The sequence below is a fragment of the Centroberyx affinis genome, unplaced genomic scaffold, assembly GCF_046629955.1.
Source record: "Centroberyx affinis isolate AG114_WGS23_722 - 3 ecotype Tasmania unplaced genomic scaffold, CSIRO-AGI_Caff_v1 ptg001801l_1, whole genome shotgun sequence".
Lineage (NCBI taxonomy): Eukaryota > Metazoa > Chordata > Actinopteri > Beryciformes > Berycidae > Centroberyx > Centroberyx affinis.
In genome coordinates, this window is record NW_027280191.1 from 206,275 (window position 1) to 225,595 (window position 19,321).

The 19,321-nt window shown below is 41.3% G+C and overlaps 2 protein-coding genes across 3 annotated transcripts; one reads left to right on the forward strand and one right to left on the reverse strand.

Moving 5' to 3' along the window:
• The first annotated feature begins 265 nt into the window (after positions 1-265).
• Positions 266-12,630, forward strand: ripk3 (receptor-interacting serine-threonine kinase 3). Of its 2 annotated transcripts, none has more exons than XM_071529555.1 (13): positions 266-449; positions 2,298-2,461; positions 2,573-2,741; positions 4,311-4,466; positions 5,577-5,725; positions 6,183-6,232; positions 7,287-7,442; positions 7,933-8,015; positions 8,185-8,251; positions 9,077-9,141; positions 9,715-9,766; positions 9,908-10,092; positions 10,684-12,630. In XM_071529555.1, the coding sequence occupies exons 2-13, from the start codon at positions 2,304-2,306 to the stop codon at positions 10,906-10,908; spliced, it is 1,515 nt and encodes a 504-aa protein (XP_071385656.1). In that variant the 5' UTR covers positions 266-449; positions 2,298-2,303; the 3' UTR covers positions 10,909-12,630. The 2 variants fall into 2 exon arrangements, with proteins under 2 accessions (XP_071385656.1, XP_071385657.1); XM_071529556.1 differs by having other exon boundaries at positions 9,913-10,092.
• Positions 12,631-14,763: 2,133 nt separating this feature from the next.
• On the reverse strand, positions 14,764-18,544 carry LOC139652463 (cerebellin-1). The gene is made up of 3 exons (XM_071529549.1): positions 18,239-18,544; positions 16,304-16,423; positions 14,764-14,961 (listed from the first exon to the last, which is right to left on the reverse strand). Exons 1-3 carry the CDS (start codon positions 18,542-18,544, stop codon positions 14,764-14,766), a joined length of 624 nt encoding a protein of 207 aa, XP_071385650.1.
• Between the last annotated feature and the right edge of the window lie 777 nt (positions 18,545-19,321).

The following is a 19,321-nucleotide window of genomic DNA, read 5'->3' on the forward strand; positions in this document are numbered from 1 at the left end:
ATGACAGACAGACTTGAATAGAGTAAAAATATACTATTACAGGCCGAGCATGACAGTAAATATTAAAAAAAACAAAAAACGACTAGTACTACTTCCATTCAATCACATTGTTATAAACCACCCAGAATAAAAAAAAAAACAGCCTATGGCCTATATAATGAAGAATCATTCAATCAGACAGGTGAGATAGCCTACATTGGGGCTACAAAAAAAACAACAATTTCCTGTTGTCGCCACACACTTGCCTGTTCGCTGTGGAGTCAGGAAGCAGAAGTAAATTTGTTGATGGGATGGATTAGGACTGAGCCGTTTCACTTCTGCTTTTGCCCATTTAGTTGGAACAGACCTGCTGTGAGAAAAAGTCACTGACAAAAGATGAGTGGACGGGGTTTTACAGTCTGTTACCTTGAAAGATGAGGGAGATGAGTAGTAGGCCTGTCTTCTTGCGGGTGAGTATTTCCCCCAATGAAAAGCTACTATAATATTCCTTTAATGTTCATGTAGGGACTTAACAGTGTCTGTGGGGCTCGCTGCTGAGTGTACAGCGACCTCATTGTACTTTATTCTGTTTTTATACATTATTATATACTAGTGTATCATTCATAATGTTAGTCCTGATCACATTAGGTGGGAAGATTTAGCAATGTGTGTGTAATTTCTGTTAAATTCTTTGTGTGTGTGTGTGTGTGTGTGTGTGTGTGTGTGTGTTACAACCACCACTTGTTGAAAAAGAATCTGCCTTGTTGGCTCTCCGGTGCAAATTTATGTTTGACAAACAAGGAATCGAGGCAAATTTTAACATTTTTAATTTATAATGTGTTACCACTTACCATAAAATACAGTGTTAAGTCATTTAATTCAAGTCAAATTCAGTGTTTTTAACAAAGAAAGTACAGTTCAGTACAAAGCGCTTTACATTGCAACAAAGAGTATAAAAACAACAGGATAGAGCACAGAGTAAATGTGTGTGTGTGTGTTTGCGTGTGTGATTCAATTGAGATTGTTCCCAAAAAGAGATATTCTGTGGACTCATAGTTTTTGTTAAGAACATTTTTGAGGATATGAAATAGGCCTTAATAGGTGTTTTGTTTTGTTTTTTAGTTCAGAGAATAATGTGTCCTTTTTGTGGCCAGTAAAGAGCCATATGAAGCTGGAACCATAATCATCCCATCATCACGGTTGAACTGTTTCCTAAGGACATATCAGACTATTTACCATCTTTTGTAAAAATGTACAAACATTCCTGTGTCAAGTCTAATATATTTCATATGCAACAGTGACATATTTTTCCATTTTAACTGCTAATCCAGAAGATGTTGTTACTGTAAATGAGAGAAAAACAGAGAAGTGTGTGTTTTGGAGGTGGGTTGTACTTTTCACTATAGGAAGCCTTCGTTATTAAGGTATTACTATCAGTCTGTTCATATTTGGTAGCCGGGGCTATGTACACAGGCTGGTGCCATGTGACCAATGGCAGGGCAATAACGTGGCACGGTATTGTTTCCCGTTTATTATTGTCAGTTGCCATATATGGAGAAGGCACATGTTTTCTCGATGTGTGATGTTTTTTTTTAATGAAACTCAAGATCTTCAGAGAACAATATGTCCTTTTATGTTGAGTAAAGAGCCATATGATGCAGGAAAAACATAACCATCCCGCTGAAGGATACCACAAACTAAGTGTCTATTTATTTACCACCTCCTCTTAGCATGAAATGGACTGACCAGGTGAAAGCTGTGATTCCTTTAATGATTTCACCTATTAAATCCACTCCAGTCATAAAGGGGAGATGTACAGTATAAGCAAATGCAAGTCTGGTCAAAGAAGGATTTTTAAACCTTCAGATAACTGAGACATGGATTATGAAGTACGTTATGGAAGACAATGCTAGGAAGCTGTATTTTGGGCTTGCTTAGGGGCATTTTGGTAATATTAGGCACTGTCAGAGCCGGAGATTCAACCAGCAACCTGTCGACTGCTATACAGCCTGCCAACCGGTTATCAATAAAGAGAATAAACACAGGAACAAATGAAGATATATCCAATGCATACTCTCACGAAATGACTGAGAGCACAAAATAAAAACAAATCATGGTCTTGTATAAAAGATAATCGGAAACCTAAGTCTTTGGATGACAAAATGATAACATTAGATGTCGATATTTTAGGGATACTGAACAATGAATTTCAAATTTTTTTTGTTTTCAAATGGAGATATATAATTTTGGAAACAGACTCTTCAGATATATTTCCTTACCATGAATAACCTCCTACTGTTACCCTGTCCCCCCTCTAGTGAACTATGGCCCTGTCCAGCTGTTCAGCTCCGGTGTTGATTGGTGACTCCAGCCTGCAGAGCTGGGAAGTGATTGGCTCCGGGGGTTTCGGACAAATCTATAAAGCCAGGCATTGTCAGTGGGCCTGCGACGTGGCTGTTAAACTGCTTCATTATGATGACGGGTAACTACTCACAAAGAGATTCAATTTACTGCAAATAAAGGACATCATACAGTATGTTGTAAATTGCTACCAGTGCATCTAAATGACACACACACACACACACACACACAGGTCGAGCTCATCCCTGCTGCGTGAGGTGGACCTGATGCGTCAGGGAAGCAGCCCGTTCATCCTCCAGGTCCTCGGGGTTTTCCAGGGCCGGCTGCCCTCCTCCGGTATGTCCTCACAGCTCGGCCTGGTCATGGAGTTCATGGAGAGAGGATCCCTGGCCTCCCTGCAGGTAACCTACCTTCCTACCTTCCTACCTTCCTACTTTCCTACCTACCTTCCTACCTACCTTCCTACTTACCTTTCTACCTTCCTGGAGTTTATGGAGTTCATGGAGAGAGGATCCCTGGCCTCCCTGCAGGTAACCTACCTTCCTACCTTCCTACCTTCCTACTTTCCTACCTACCTTCCTACCTACCTTCCTACTTACCTTTCTACCTTCCTGGAGTTTATGGAGTTCATGGAGAGAGGATCCCTGGCCTCCCTGCAGGTAACCCTGCAGGTAACCTTTCTACCTACATAACTAACTAACTACCTACCTACTGACCTTCCTACCTCTCCACCTCCTTATCTCCTACCTACCGCACGGTGGTTCAGTGGTTAGCACTGTTGCCTCCCAGCAAGAAGGTCCTGGGTTCGAACTCCGTACCAGATCCTTTCTGTGTGGAGTTTGCATGTTCTCCCCGCGTTTGTGTGGGTTTTCGCCGGGTGCTCCGGTTTCCTCCCACCATCAAAGACATGTATGTTAGGGTTAATACTCCTGTCAGTGCCCCTGACCAAGGCACTGGCAAAAGAACTGGAGTTGGTCCCCGGGCGCTGTACTGCGGCTGCCCACTGCGTGTTGTGTATAGGATGGGTCAAATGCAAATCACCCCACGGGGATAAATGCAAATCTCCCCATGGGGATAATAAAGTATACAAATATCTACTTCCTACCTCTCCACCTCCTTATCTCCCTTCCTACCTACCTACTTACCTTCCTACCTCTACACCTCCTTATCTTCTTAACTTAACCTACCTAACTACCTATGTACCCAATACTTACCAACCACGCTACCTAGTTATCTAACTTCCTACCTACCTACCTTCCTACCTACCTATCTACCTACCTACCTACTTATACCTACCTGCCTACCTTCCTACTTACCTTACTACCCACCTATCTAACTTCCTACCTACCTTCCTACCTCTCTACCTCTTTATCTCCCTCCCTACTTCCGTACTTCTCTACCTACCTACCTACCTACCGACCTACCTACCTACCTATACCTACCTGCCTATCTTCCTACTTACCTTACTACCCACCTATCTAACTTCCTACCTAACTACACCTTCCTGCCTATCTACCCAACTACCTACTTACCTTCTATCTACCTTCTTCTTTACCTACCTTCCTACCTACCTACTGTCGTACCTACCTTTGTACCTACCCACCTACCTTCCTACTTACCTACCCTCCTACCAACCCACCTACCCAGTTATGTACCATCTACCTACCTTCCTACCTATCGATCTTCCTACCCACCTACTAATTACCTGCTTTCTTTCTTTCTTTCTTTCTTTCTTTCTTTCTTTTTCACTGGACTGGACCAAAAAAATATTAATTATATGGCCCTTTTTTCACACATTATGGGAAGAAACCTCCATTTTTCGTCCCCCCAGAACAGCTTTCTTTCTTTCTTTCTTTCTTTCTTTCTTTCTTTCTTTCTTTTTCACTGGCCTGGACCAAAAAAATAATATTAATTATATAGCCCTTTTTCCACACATTATGGAAAGAAACCTCCATTTTTCGTCCCCCCAGGACAGCTTGCGTGGACCCCCGCCCTGGCCGCTGGCCTTCAGACTGGCTCACCAAGTGGCTCTAGGCATTAACTTCCTCCACAGCCTCTCCCCTCCCCTCCTCCACCTGGACCTAAAGCCCAACAACGTGCTTCTGGACTACAGCCTCAATGCCAAGGTGAGTCCCAGGCTTTTGGGGAAAGTTAGGCCTCATCCTGCTGAGCTTCATACCGTATGCTTACTGTGCCTATTTGCTGTTATGCTATATTTCATGCTGCATGGAATAGAGATGGATGCAAACCAAAGATCACTATCACTAAAATCACTAGGCCTATTTATCATTGTCCTCTTTTTTCCTAAATAATGATTTTAACTGCTGAAATGGCATATCATTATTATGCAATTTCTGTTTTAAAAAAAAAAAAAATACTTAACAGAGAGTGACAGGAAAGGTGGGGGAGAGTCATGAGAACGAGGAGTCATGAGCCAAAGCCATGAGACAAATTATCTTATTTAAGATTAGATCATCACTTACTGAAGAAATAAAGAATTAAACTGAATGATTCCCTGCCCCGGCCCTTTCTGTGTGGAGTTTGCATGTTCTCGCCGTGTTTGTGTGGGTTTCCTCCCACAGTCCAAAGACATGCAGGTTGCAGTAGATGGATTAGAGACTCATTAGAGACTAAATTTCCCATAGGTATGAACGTGAGTGTGAGTGATTGTCTGTCTACCTGTGTTAGCCTTGCGATCTGTCCAGGGTGTTTTCCCTGACTTCTGCCCAATGTACGCTGGAATAAGCTCCAGCCGTCTGGGACTCTGAAAAGGTCTAAGTGGATGAAGAAAATGAATGAATGAAGCCTATTACAGTATATTTTAAAGGATTCACAGGCTATGGCCAATAAATGGACATTACACAATGGACCAGTCCTACAAACTTTCTCCTGTTTTTAAAGAGACAATAGGCTATGACCTGTAAACTGACGGTCACAGTAAATGGACAGTCGAAGCCTTTATGAACATAACTGTAGGTAGGACAGTAGCTGCAGCTCTGCACCGGTGGCACGAGGATATACCAATGATCATCTTTTGGAAGACACAAAGCCCAGTAATGTTATTTCCATGCACATTAGGACATTTGCAAAATATGTATGTTGTTGAAATAAGGAGTATGAGGCCATTATTGCGCCACCATTGACTCTTTAATTCTCTCTCTCTTTTTCTCTTCCCCTCCCTGCTTCCTTCCTCTCTATGCTCCTTTTCTTCTCCCTCTCTCTCTCTCTCTCTCCAGCTTACTGATTTTGGCCTTGCCAGGTATTACCACAGCGTCACGCGGCAGTCCAAGAAGGACAGCACTGATGAAGCGGGAACGATTAGCTACATGCCGCCGGAGGCCTTTAAGATATCGTACAGGCCGACCCGCGCCTCGGATATCTATAGGTACAGGAACAGCACCGATCAATACTTCTCAAGTCTGTTTAAGCCTGTTGAGGTTGTCAGATGTGTGAGGTTTACCATAAGAGGCAATAAGAGTCACAAATACTTTTAGATGGATGGGATTTAATGAGTAAAGGGCAATTGAAATGGAGTCAGGCAAGTTCTCAATCACAGAAAAAATTTAATAAAAAGGTTTACTGTGATTGACTAAACTTCTTGGCACTCCAGCCACACCCAAATGGGAAATACCTCCCTGTGGTTGTCTAAATATTCTGGCAATCCATTGTTTATGTAGCAAAACACACCCATAAAGTAGTCCAGGAAGATTAAAACATCAAAATTATCAAAATCAAAATTATTTGATCAAAGTTTGATGTATGTGTGTATGTCACTTGGATGTGCAGAGGGTGATTGTTGTGGTGTAATTCCTGATCAAGGTGTGTTTCTCTCTCTCTTTTAGCTATGGCATACTTCTGTGGTCCATTGTCACGGGTAAACAACCATACGCCCGTGAGTTATTATTATTTCAGGTTTCTACTCACAGATCTCTCTCTCTCTCTCTTTGTCTTTTCACCCTCTTGTTTCTTTTTGTTTCACATTGACTCTCTTAGTCACTCTCTCCCTCTCCCTATCCTGTCTGTCTCTTCCCTCTAAGCTTTCATTATCTCACTTGATGTTGTTTTTAAGCTACTTCTTTGAATTATAATCAAAGTCACTTTATTTGGCGAGTACAACAGACATGCAGCATTTTTTCTTGCCATTTAATTCTTAATCCTGAGCAATTTACAGTGAGTGAGCAGGCAGGTGTTCAGTGTCTTGCTAAAGGACAATTCAACAGGACAGTCAGGGTGACATCACACCCACAGTTTGTTTTCTTTGGTCTGAACCATTGTGTATTTTGTATTTGGTTTGTTTAGTTTCACATTGCCCAATTACAAGCGAACCAGAGCTTGTAAACAAAAGTCACAAGTAGCTTGTTGATTGTTGAGTTTTGGTAACCTGTCATCCTGCCAGGTTAGAGATTCTGAGTCAAAACAAATCTGATTCCTATCCCCATAACTTTAGCTAAGCATGATGGACTTGTCTGTGCTCTTCTTCTGTGGTGTTCATATCAGTTAAGAACACATGAAGAAATAGCTGAATATGAGCATCAATCCCTCAGTTCATTTTGTTATCCATGGCTTTCCAAGCATGAGGAACTGCTAGCTATCAGATATCAACATCTGTCTTCTTGTACCCCTAACATTTTGCATTTTGGCGTTGTTTCCTGTATTTGGTTCAGATAATTTTCAAATCAAACTGCACCAAAGTTTGTTTGGAAGAGGACTGAGACTCACATTTTCAGATGTCTCAGTCTTTTGGTGCCACCCGAGTTTGAATGACATTGCTCTCACCTGAACTAGAGTAGTAGCGTTTACTCCTCTAGTTCAGGAGAGTTTGAATAAGTCTAAACTGACTGTGTCTAGGATCAAATTTGTTGCCTTGTCGATACAGAAGCTGTCCCTTAAAACAAGGCCACTCTGTCGCACTTCTTAACCCTCACTCCTGTCCTCCTGTACTGTAGATGCCATCTCCAGCATAGTGCGGCTGCGTATCCCGCAGGGAGACCGGCCGTCGCTGGCTGAGATCAACCACGGTCAGGCTGCGGGGCTGAGGATCCTGGTGGAACTCATGGAGAGGTGCTGGGTGCCGGTACCCACCCAAAGGCCCTCCTCCCTCGGTGAGGAAGCCCCTTCCTGTAGAAATGAGCCTGCTGGAACTGGAGAACTAGCCAGAGAATGGATTTGAAAAACAGAATAGAATAGAATAGAATAGAATAGAATAGAATAGAATAGAATAGAATAGAATAGAATAGAATACCTTATAAACATGTATGTATGTATGTATGTGCTTACTTACACAGAGTCGAATCGACAGCCTCTGCTCGCATAAACTGATGTAAACAACTTTCAGATAATTTACAGACTGTAAAATGGAGTGAATAACATTGTAATACTAACAGGCATTAAGAGAGTCTAGTTTCATTGTTAGCGAGTTAGCTGTAAGCTGTTCGTGCCTTTTTACTGGCTTTTTACAGGTTCAATTGATTTTTCTCACAAAAATGGTTGAGAATTAGCAGGAAATTAAGAACAGATTCAGAATTATTGTGGGAAGAATCCAGAATTTGGCCCTAGTATTAAATTTTCTCTCTTGCTCTGTGTTGTTTGCAGACTGCACAGCTAAGACAGAGGACCTGTTTAAGATGCACAAGCATGCAATTAACAACGCCGTCCATCAAGTGCTGGCAAAACTGGTAATGATCAACTCAAAATGCTGCTTTGATTCTTCAACAGAAATATTTGACATGACACAGCAACTCACTCTTTTTTCCACTCTGTCTTTCTGTCACCGTCTGACTCACTCACTCTCTCTCTCTCTCTCTCTGTCTCTCTCTCTCTCTGTCTCCCTGTTCCTCTTTCCAGGACCAAACAGAAGGAGAACAAAGAATAACAGAGGGGGTTACCAAGCTCCACGTCACTCAGCCTTTAGGTCAGCTCTTAATTTCCATCAATATCATTCCACCACATTCAAAAATTCTTTCTTATCATGATGTATTTTTGAACCACATTTCACCTCTCCCCCCTTAGAAGTAAAAAAAAAATACATAAATGTATAAATGAAGAATCTCATTCCAAAATGCTCTATATTCATTTTGAGGGAAAAAAAAGTATGATGAATGACTCTATCCTTAAAAACTAGAGCCATTTCCATCCTTAAAAATGTTACAATTTCATAAAGAAAAATTTAAAGGAATACACCAAGTGATGAAAAATCATCCATGTGTCCCTGGTAGATCATGGCTCTGGTGCTCCATGCTAACACTTTAGCATACACTATGTTCAGTGTCATAGTAAATGATTAGCATCATTCATAATGTATTAATCTATTAGTAATAAAAAGTTGTTGGTGGTTTTCATTATATGGTCTGTAGATTCTTCAGTTTAAAAAAATACATATTAACTCAATATAGCTGGGTTTATTTTTGGAACTATTTCAATTTAGCAACCACATATTCATCCACTGTGGAGTGATTTTTAGCTGCGCACAGTCTCCCTCCACCTTCACTTCTTATGGAAAAAGGGAAATTAGTACCTGCTAGTTCAATACAGTACATTATTTTTGTATCATGTTTCATGAACCATATGCCATTCAAGATAGTCGGTAACTTAAATAATATTCCATAGTGATTTTTTACTTTGATATTAGTAATCATTTTACAAGAGGAGGCCTTGCTTTTGCCACAGAAATCTCATTTTGGAATACTCATTTTGATTTTTCACAATGTTGTTTTTTTTGTTTTCCATCTTTTTTCAGCGAGTCCCAGAGTTGAAGCTGTGAAAGCGCTCAATAACGTTCTGACAGGCCCGTCCCCGGTTCAGGTAAGAGCCTGCTGTAAGAGAGAGACAGATCCAGATCCAGATAGTTTACAGATAGTTTATAGATCTAGATAGCTGCAGCCGAGCTCCGATCCCTGGAACCTGCTGAGACTCTAGAGGAGAGACATCTATAGACGTTGACTCCTGTACAGTAAATTGTTATCATTTTGTAAACTAATATCTTACCTACTATCTTTTAAAGTGCTAATCTATGAGATACTTTGTTTTATTTTTTTGTTTTGGTGGCATCTTTGGCTCTAAGCGCTCATTGTGTCTCAGTGTGTCTTTAAAGCTTTTCTGAGTGTTCAAGGCAGCGAGTGGAGTCTGTAGTTCATGATTTATTATCCTTAATCAGCATGGTGTCTCTATGGTGGTCAGTCAGATTAGTTAAGGTACTATATATATACAGTAGTGTCTTTATCAAGTGCAATCCAGATCCTTTGTATAGACGGCTTTTAATCCTTTCATCTTGAATTGAGAAGTTCAGCTAACAAAGCCAGATAAGGGGCATCACAGATGGGACAGGTACATCATAAACGACAAACAGACAGAGCTTGACTTCCTTTTTTGTTGCAGGAAATGGCTGGCGGTTTGACTCCAAATCAAAGAGACAAAGCGAGCGGCAAAGGTAAAAAGGAAGTCGGCACGGGGGTTGCTTGGAAACCGCTAAAGTAGAAGGGAAACTTTTTCAGGTCGCGGTTTAGACGACCTGATCATCTAGCCTGTCTTGATGTTTGTGAGATAACGTGTTGCGCTCGTTTCCTCCCAGGTCAGACCTCGCCTCGACCGACAAGTGCGTCTTACGCCAAACCCGTCCACTCAGCAACCAATCAGAGACTGAAAACATCCCCCGTTTTGAACAATCGAGCGTCACCGTCACCTCCTTTGCCTCGGAGGCCACATACGGACGGAACACCAAAACCTTTCCCATCACCCTTTGGGCAATACTACCAGGTGTTTTTTTTTTACTGAGAGTTTTATTCCACAGTAAGAGATCCCCTATGTGAAAAATGACTTTACAAAATGATAAATAGCACAGAACTAAAACAAGCAGGTTAATCAGTAACTTCATTGACATAATGGTGAAACACTTTTACAGACTGCATTCTCTGTTTTAGAGATTTAATGATGAACTTCAGGTAAGGATTTTCCCCCCCAAAATGTATATATAGTGTTTTGGAAATTATCTTTTCTTTTACACCATATTTAGATTGAAAGATTGAAACACTGTATTGTTTTTCCGTTTTCCAAAAATGAATAGTTTAATTCCAAAACACTATATATCAGCCTAGGAATAACAATTATTTTACTTTCTCAATCCTCCTAAATTTTAAGAAAAATTTAAAATTTTGTTAGTAAAGTACCTTCATGCAAGCAATCATTTCTAGTAGGTGTTGCATTTTCTAGGTGGATGTCTTATTTTGGTGTGAAACTCTTCAAATTAGAATCAGAAAAAGTACATCTCTGTGTCGTTTGTTAATATCAATATGCAAATTAATATTTTAACCTTGGCTGCTGTTTGTGTGTTTGTTTTCTAATCTGCAGCGCCAGTTTTCCAGCCCCGACACCTTCTCCAACTCCCCCCGCCCAGCTGGAGTGTCCATCTACATGAGCAATGTGACAGGCTTGCAGATCGGCGACAACAACGACATGTACATCCACACCACAGACCTGTGGGAGAGGAAACGCCACCCAACGGCGCCACCTAGCGTTAACCTCTCACCGCCGCATCCAGGGAGGCACAAGGACAAGACGGGAACCGTTGGCTGAGTTCACATGGAGCTTTTTCCGGTTTTAAGTTCTCTAATTTTCTTTCATAGTTTGCTCTGTTTGGTTTACCCGTTCTTGCACAACAGGAAAATCGTGTTTTGCAAGAGTAGCTCACTGTATAAAGGCTTTTCCCATTTCTCTCTTTTTTTAAAGTTTTTACTACAGGGCAGGACCCGTTATAATTCAAAAGTATTTTCCTGGTACGGTCCAGCTTTTTAAAATCCAATATATTGGCCTTTTTAACCCTTTATTTCTGTGTTTCTTTGTTAAAACATATTAGACCAATGAGCAAAACCTCACTTTTGCCTTGTCAGCAGTGTGAAAATGAGCCAAGTGCGGTCATATGGTTTTGCTTTTTCACCAACTGTGGTCAACAAATATCCAGTCATAGTGCCAGCTCAACGAATCGGGAGCCAGAAATCTCCTGAACACCAGACTGACTATTAATCAGACCTGTGTTTTATCATACACTGTAAAAACTCATAGTGCAATTTAGTGAAATCAACTCATCTTTATCCATTAACACAATGTATATAGATGTGTTTGTCAATTTCAACTTAAAAGTTCTAGTTATGAGCTTCATGACTTAAAATCATGAGTTCACATCATGTGACTTAAAATTATGAGTTGAAAGAACAGCTTATAAAGCATTCACTAAACTCAACACTGTTAGTTTATTAGCAGACTTCCCAGTATGCATTGCATTCAGTTTAACTCTCCAGAAACTCTTCCTTCTTTTGGTTTGAATGAAGTTACAGGATAGAGACTTGTTATGTATGTATGTTTGGTGAATCATAGGTCAATTTCTGATTTAAAAAAACAAAACAAAAAACATGATAAAATCTACTATCTATCTTATCTATGTATCTGGGAATTCACAGTCAAATAAGTTTCTCTCTGATGCACATGGCAAGTACAATCCACTACAAGTATGTGTATTGCAGCTGCATACTATATGCTGAACTGTGTATTAATCATGTGATACAAGAGGAACTCAAACTTAAACCTAGCAAACCTTGTGAAAAAATAAATAACACTGGGTTTCAGTTCATCAATTAATGCATTCAACCTGGAAACACGAATCAGCATGACTAGACATTTGTTGATTGAACTTATTGTCTTAAGTTCACTCAGTTAGCTTTTCTACATTAGAAGAACTAACTAATGATCTTTGACCAAACTATTCAGTACTACTTCAGTCAACTCAACAGCAAGGAAACTTATGTTTTTAAGTTGAACTGCATTAATATTTTTTGCAGTGCACAGCCTATCCACAAATAGTATTTATGGTTTGTTTCAGCCAATTTAAGAGCCAGATGTATAGAATGAGCGACAGAAAGTTTCAACAATCTCAGGGAAATACTGGAAAGTCAATACTTTTCTTAATATACTATCTGCATTGTCCTGTTGCTGGAAACCCCACCCATCCGGTTTCTCACGGAGATTAAAACAAACGCTAAGAATTATTTGGAAAATTTGTAATCTTTTACAATAAAATGTGTTTACAAAAAAAAAAAAAAGAATTATTTGGAAGTAGTATTGATCCAGGTCTGGTATACTTACATCTGCGTTGAAATATTGAACTGGATGATCACAATGTTGTTTTTATTTCGAAAGCGTGAATGTCTATTATTATGTATTTTGTATGTACTTCATAGATTCAATGTCTTTTTTAAAAGGAAGATAAATATTGTTTACTTCGACTCAGAAAAGTCAATAAATTGTGTCTTTGTACTCATCTGTCATGCCTGTCATTATGTTTATTAGGCGAATTTTGGGGGTTTTCAGTCACATTTCAAGCACGTTGTGGTACGTGTAAGTGTTTTTTTAATGCATATCTGCTTTATCTGATTAGATAAAATTAAAGAAAAGACAGGAGCGAGGGGATGACATGCAAAGTAGACGGTGAGCCGTGTAACATTTATCTAGGGGAGTGTGTTAAACTGTTTTTCTGCAACACTGTTTTCATGTTTATACGTAGTGTTTCAGCACTGCAGTTCCCAGAGATCGCCTGTCAATCAAACAGTGTGGGCGGAGCTTGGATTTTCTGCAGTTTGTTTCTCTTTTCTTTGTCTGTTCAGTCATGGCGGCTATCGCTGCTCATGCTAACTACCAAGTTCTTCTTCTGTTTATTCCAAACAAACCGGAAACGTAAAACGCATCACGCATCATTTACATGAAAATGTCACATATTATGACTTTAACTTACTTACTATCTTTATAAAAACTGTGTGAATTTGTTTTAATCTTTTGCTATATTCTGCAAAAGAAGCTACCAAATTTTTTACACGGCGGTTATCGTCTTTTAGAACCAAACTCTTTCGTATGATTTTGTACTCCAGACACGAATCTCCAAAGTGCTAACACAGGCCTCTGCTGCGCTCTGGGGCGTTGAGACTAATCGGTAGTGACGGTCCGGTGCCATCCCGGCAGGCTCCTGGCGCCCGATCCCTCCCTTCGTCGCCGACGCTCCATCTGCCACCGGATCCACCGCAGAGCCGCTGTGCGTCACCCAGGAATACTTAGGAGGACAAACTCTCACAGGATATTGTTTTTAATTAAAGCTGCAAAACGGGATGCTCCGGAGACATGATGGAGGTGTGTGAGGAAGGTATCGGTGATGGCGTGTGGGTGTGTTGTGGTTTCGTTGGGTCAAACTCTCGTAGTGTATGAGCCCGTCCTTACCCAGAATACACCTCTCAGGGCGCAGTAGGGAGGCTCACTATTTACAGAACAACCAGCTGTCTGCAATGGCAGGATGGAGTGATTTACAGTGAAGTAGAGGTTGTTTGGAGGCCATGATGGTGTCAGCATGATCTGAGGACATGATGAGCAACGCCTAGGCTCATAGATAGATAGATAGATAAATAGATAGATAGATAGATAGATAGATAGATAGATAGATAGATAGATAGATAGATAGATAGATAGATAGGTGAAAGTGTCAGTTTCCAACTAGAGGATGACAACATATTTTAGGCAAGAAACAATGTAATTTTATTCAGTAAGAGCCAGGGAATAGACATAATAATCTTTATTGCCACAAATGTTTGCTACTCAGCGTTTCATGCATCAAAGGAAATTCACAGACATGGGACGGGAAACACATGGTGTGAGCAAGCATAGAGTACACATTACGATAGACATTGTGCCATAAAAGTGCCACGGAAATGGAAATTACATTCAGGATTATTTGGTGCAAAGTGAAATTGACATTCACCCATTCATCTGAAGCATATGAAGCACATACATACGGAACTTTCTGGCTTACTGCTTCATGTCCCTGCTGAGCACTAGGCCTGTTTTTTTCTTTTATATGCCCATATTCCCAGAGATGGATATTAACTAATTAGGCTGTCCCTTTCATCCTGCTTTCTCTCCCTTCTTCTCAACTCTCAAAAACCGAGAAGAGGTTGGAATATTGAAACCCTCACATTCGATGTTCTCGCTTCTCTCCTTCACTTCCATCCCTTACCTTTTAGCTCCATCGCTCCATCCCTCCTCTATCCTTTCACTCCCTACCCTACTCTTTCATGCTTCTCTTGCATCCCTCCCCTTACACCCCAAATTCTCCATCTTTCCCGCCTTCCACCCCTACTATGCATCATCCTCACCCTGTCATCTTCCCTTCCAGTCCTCCCTTCCACCCCTCCATCTCTCATCCTCCCTCAAATCGTACATTGTTCCAATCTCATCCTTCCTTTAATCCCTCCTTCCCTCCTTCCCCTTCTCTACGAGGTGAACACCAGAAACCCAGAGAAGTTCGAGGACTTTCCCCTCTCCCATCAAATCGCCCTCCTTTCCCTTCCTTCCTTCCTCCTCCTCTTCCCTCCATCCCTCCTGCCCCATCCCGCCCTACAAGGGGAACACCAGAAACCCGGAGAAAGTGGAGTACTTCCACCCTCCCATCAGGTTCCCCCTCTCCAGTTTGAGGTAAGCCTTGTCCCCTCTCTCCATCATCACCAGCCCGGCGTTGGTGGCAGCTTCCCGGGTCACGTCCTGATCGCCGGCGAAGGCCGAGATCACCGGCCAGCCGTTGAGAACCAAACTCACCTGGGAGAGGAGGGAGGAGGAGCGTAGGAGAAGTTAATGGGGTGGTGAGCAGTGGTGAAAAAAGTAAAAGTAGCAATACCATAATGGAAAAATACTTCATTAAAAGTAAAAGTTCTGCATTCAAAAGTTTACTCAAGTAAAAGTGCAGAAGTATTAGCAGTAAAATGCACTTAAGTACCAAAAAAGTCCTCATTCTTTCAGAGTGTTAAATTATTGAAGCATTAACCTGTCGGAAGTATTTTAATGTTGTCGGTCTAGCTGCTCCATGTACTGTTGGGGAGTTTACACTCTAACAATGCAACATATTTTATGAGCTTATCGTATGTTTTGCATGTAAAACCTTATTCTGCAAAGTAACTAGTAACTCCAGCTGTCAGATAAATGTAGTGGAGGAAAAACTACAATATTTCCCTCTGAAATGTAGTGGAGGAAAAGTATAGAGTCTCACAAAATGGAAATACTCAAGTAAAGTGCCAGTCCCTCAAAATTGTACTTAAGTAGAGTACTTAGTAAATGTACATAGTTACTTTCCACCTCTGGTTGTGAGCAGGGTGAAATGTAGAATGAGGAAGGTATGGGCTAAAGTTGAGATATGATATATAGATATGATATGATATGAAGGATATGAGTTATATGACTTCCATGCATTTCTCAGTTTATCCATTTGTTTTTTGAAAAGGTTTCATATGAGTTAAAAATCACCAAATTTGGAGATACAAGGTTTCCATCCTACAAAGACGATATGTTATATGGTGAGCATGTTCATCCATATCTATTCTTAGTTTTGATCACTGTGTACTCTGCTATTCCTCAGCCAGGGAGCTCTTGGCTGTCCTGAGGTTTAGGCCTGAGCTAAAAGGCCAAAAATGTTTGGGATTTTGCCATCCAGGCCAATCCAGGCTTTGGAACAGCCTGCCTGAGGAGCTTAGACTATCAAAATCAGTAAACAACTGCAAAAAAGTATTTATATTAGTTCAGAGTTTAACACTTTGAGATATCATATCAGCACTATGAATGGACAAACAACTCTCCAGTCAATCCTTTTCAACTTCAAGTAATTGTCACTGAAAAATCAACACTTACACTGGAAAATTTGCTGTGTTCCTAAAACACATTTTTACTGGCAGGCTTTCATGCAGTTTGTTAAGCTTATGTTTTCCACCTATAATTTACAATATCTATTGCATTTCCTCGTTTCATTTACCTTTCACCCCTCGTTTTAATTCATGTAAGACTTATCGTTTATTTCACTAGCTTTTAATTAAGGCAAGTGTAACTCTCCTTTGAAAGGTGCTATACAAATAAAGTGTAATCATATTCTTACATTGACTGTTGCTCTTACTTGTATGGTTTGTCGGTTGTAAACTTTGACCACGTGGAAGCTGAAGCTGTAGACTCCTTTTCTGGGGGCCACAAAGACACTCCTGGCTGGATCGAAATGACTGCCCACATTTACAAGGATCTAGGATGAGAGGGGGAGAGAAAGAGAGAGCAGTAGTAGTAGTAGTGGTAGCAGTAATAGCAGGGCCGCCACCAGGGGGGGACAACTGGGCATGTTGTCCCGGGACCTGAGCCAAGGCGAGCCAACTAATAGTCCATTAAATTGTGGAATGTTTAATAAAGAATCTAGCTTTCTGGGAAATTTAGATGTAGAACCAGGATATTTTTGTATTTTTCAAATTTTTCACCATAGGGTAATAGGTCAACAATGCATTTTTACACATTTTTTGGTCTGCTAAGCATGCCTTATCAAGTTCAAGAGAGTTGCCATGCTCACTGTCTAAGATTGCCTCAAATCCATCAAAGTCAAGTGTCAAATTCAAGAAAAGAAAAAAGGGAACATGAGAATTTTAGTGTCGGTGAGTTCCAACTTGCTCAGAAACAGGACTGTTAGGACCTAATCAAGGGAGTTTGAGGACAAGACATGAGGTAGGTGTACATCTTCACTTTTATTGGATTGTTTTGATGGCTCCTGGTACGCCACTCACAGTGTGACCTGCTTATGAATTGCTCCATATGATTGTTATGAAATACACGATAGGCCTATAAATAAATAGAGCATTTGCTGGCATGTTTGGCGATAGGTTTGGTAATTTTCCACACAGCGGTAGAGGAGAGCTTAATGTTCTATTTGTGAGAAGTCTGACTGTGAAAACGGTAGTAAGAATAACAAATGAATTAGTTGATAATGTGTGGGCGCCAACTGTTTCAATGCTTGGGTATTGCTCTCGATAGAGGAAAGGTCTTGACTGTGGTGTGTAAACTGTACGCGTTCTGTGTGTCTGTTTTGTGGACTGTCGGGCCCGGGGATGTGATGGGAGAGATAATTTTGTCCCCGGCACAGGAATCAGCGCTGAGTAGCAGCAGGAGTTGCAGTGTTCTATAGATTCCACAGTGGGAAATTCCTCCATCGCTGAAGCACCACAGGTGATAAAAAGACAGCAGCGGTAGGACAGAGCTCAGCCGCAGAGAGAGAGAGAGAGAGAGAGAGAGAGAGAGAGGGAGAGAGAGAGAGAGAGAGGGAGAGAGAGAGACATAGACTTGCTCATCATTGAACAGTTATGCAGCTAGTTAGGAGTCACACACACACACATGTACACACTGACACACAAACACACTACTGAAACCTACCTGTTCAAAATAGATGGTCACGGTGTGTTTGGTCCCAACACATAAAAGGCAAGTAAAACATCTTTGGTTAAGGTACGGCTAGGTTTAGGCAACTAAAACTTTGGTTAAGGTTAAGCAACTAAAACAAAGCCAGGAATCTCAGCACTTGGTGAAGTTATCATTGAGTCATTTGTTTTGATCAACAACCCTATCAACCCCCTGCAGATATATTATGGTCATTTTGTGTTATGGGGCAGTAATAATACTTATTGCCCCTTTAAAGTCCCCATGAAATTAACTCCCATTACATTTACTTCCTAGAAAACAGATTATCTTTAATGGTGACATCATGCTGCACCAGTAGGCGTAAATATAAATTCCAACCAATAAAACCATCATAGATTTTTGGACATCCCCACCACTCTCATCAAATAAAACGACCTTTCTCTCCCTGACTCATATTCCGTTAGTTTAGACTTTTGATTGACCCCCCCCCCGATTATGTCCTGCCCCAACATCCTGTTTCAACAGGAAATACATCAAATCAAGGAAGTAAAGATGCCGTTTCATGGGGTCTTTAAGGGTTATGAAACTAGTTTTGGGGTCATCCACACACACACACACACACACACACACACACACACACACACACACTAGTGAAACCTACCTGGTCAAAGTAGATGGTCATGGTGCGGTTGCTCATCTCAGAGGGTTCATGGTTGGTGTTACGGATGGCTGAGAACGCCACGCGCCCCGTCCCCGACCTCACCGACATGCCCAGAGCGTTACCTGATGGCTCCGCGGAGGGGGTGGAGTCACACACCACCAGGCACTTTCCCTCCAACACGATTGGCTCCGTGTCATTCTGACAGCTGACCTGCGAGGGCCCCCATTGGAGGAGAAGCAGCAGTCCGAGGAGCAGGGTGGGACTGAGAGCTGGGTAGGGCGAAGGGGAAGAAGACGGACAGGGCATAGCTCCAAATGAGGAGGTGTTTCACCTGCTTATGGGCTCTGATGGTATTTTCACCCCCCAACACAGTTAGTTACCAGGTCTGAACAGAGGTAAATCCTCAATCTCACAAATCCTGGGTGAGAATTTGTCTTCCTCACGGTAATGCCCTAGGTGGAGCGCACTTCACTTTAGCAACAGGATCATATTTTCACCTTGGAGGTAAGAATCAGCCGAGGGTTTTGTGTATCTCACATGAAACGATGTAGGTAATCCTCAGGTGACTAGCAGCTCTGCCAACGTGGGCGGAGAAGGAGTCTCCTTGGAGGGGATTATCAGTTGGCACCAAGATGGCTGCTTCCCATAGGAACAGGCCGGAAGTCCTGCTATGGACACGGTGGAGGCGTGCGTTACGTAATTCTTCAGACCGCAGCGAGAATGGCCAGCAGCCAGTTTGGCTCTCATGCGGGAATCCAAACAGGTTTCAGAGGCGGTTGTCAAGGTTTCTCACCTGTTTGACTAGAATATAGAAAAAACAGCAGTGGACTGAATAAAAGTACTTTTCATCATACAAATATATAATTTTAAATATAAAGCACACAATCTGCAGCAGCACCTGCTCTGTCAATGACACTTGACTGCCACCAACCTACAGTATATGTATGAAAATTGTGTGCAATTAAACAGAAATATATGTGTATGCAATCTAAATATATGTGTAATAGGAGTGTAAATTGGCTAAATCAATAAATTGCAGAGGTAATCTATAAACTGGTGTAATTTCTCCACTTTTCTATTCCT

Bases quoted from the DNA above. Each gene is read 5' to 3' on its own strand.
- ripk3 (XM_071529555.1), top strand. From the start codon at position 2,304: ATGGCCCTGTCCAGCTGTTCAGCTCCGGTGTTGATTGGTGACTCCAGC. The intron at 7,443-7,932 runs GTGAGGAAGCCC...TGTTGTTTGCAG, and splicing joins CCAAAGGCCCTCCTCCCTCG to ACTGCACAGCTAAGACAGAG. The intron at 9,142-9,714 runs GTAAGAGCCTGC...TTTTTGTTGCAG, and splicing joins CAGGCCCGTCCCCGGTTCAG to GAAATGGCTGGCGGTTTGAC.
- LOC139652463 (XM_071529549.1), bottom strand. From the start codon at position 18,544: ATGCCCTGTCCGTCTTCTTCCCCTTCGCCCTACCCAGCTCTCAGTCCC. The intron at 16,424-18,238 runs GTAGGTTTCACT...CTCTCATCCTAG, and splicing joins TGACCATCTACTTTGACCAG to ATCCTTGTAAATGTGGGCAG. The intron at 14,962-16,303 runs GTAAGAGCAACA...CTCCTCTCCCAG, and splicing joins ACAACCGACAAACCATACAA to GTGAGTTTGGTTCTCAACGG.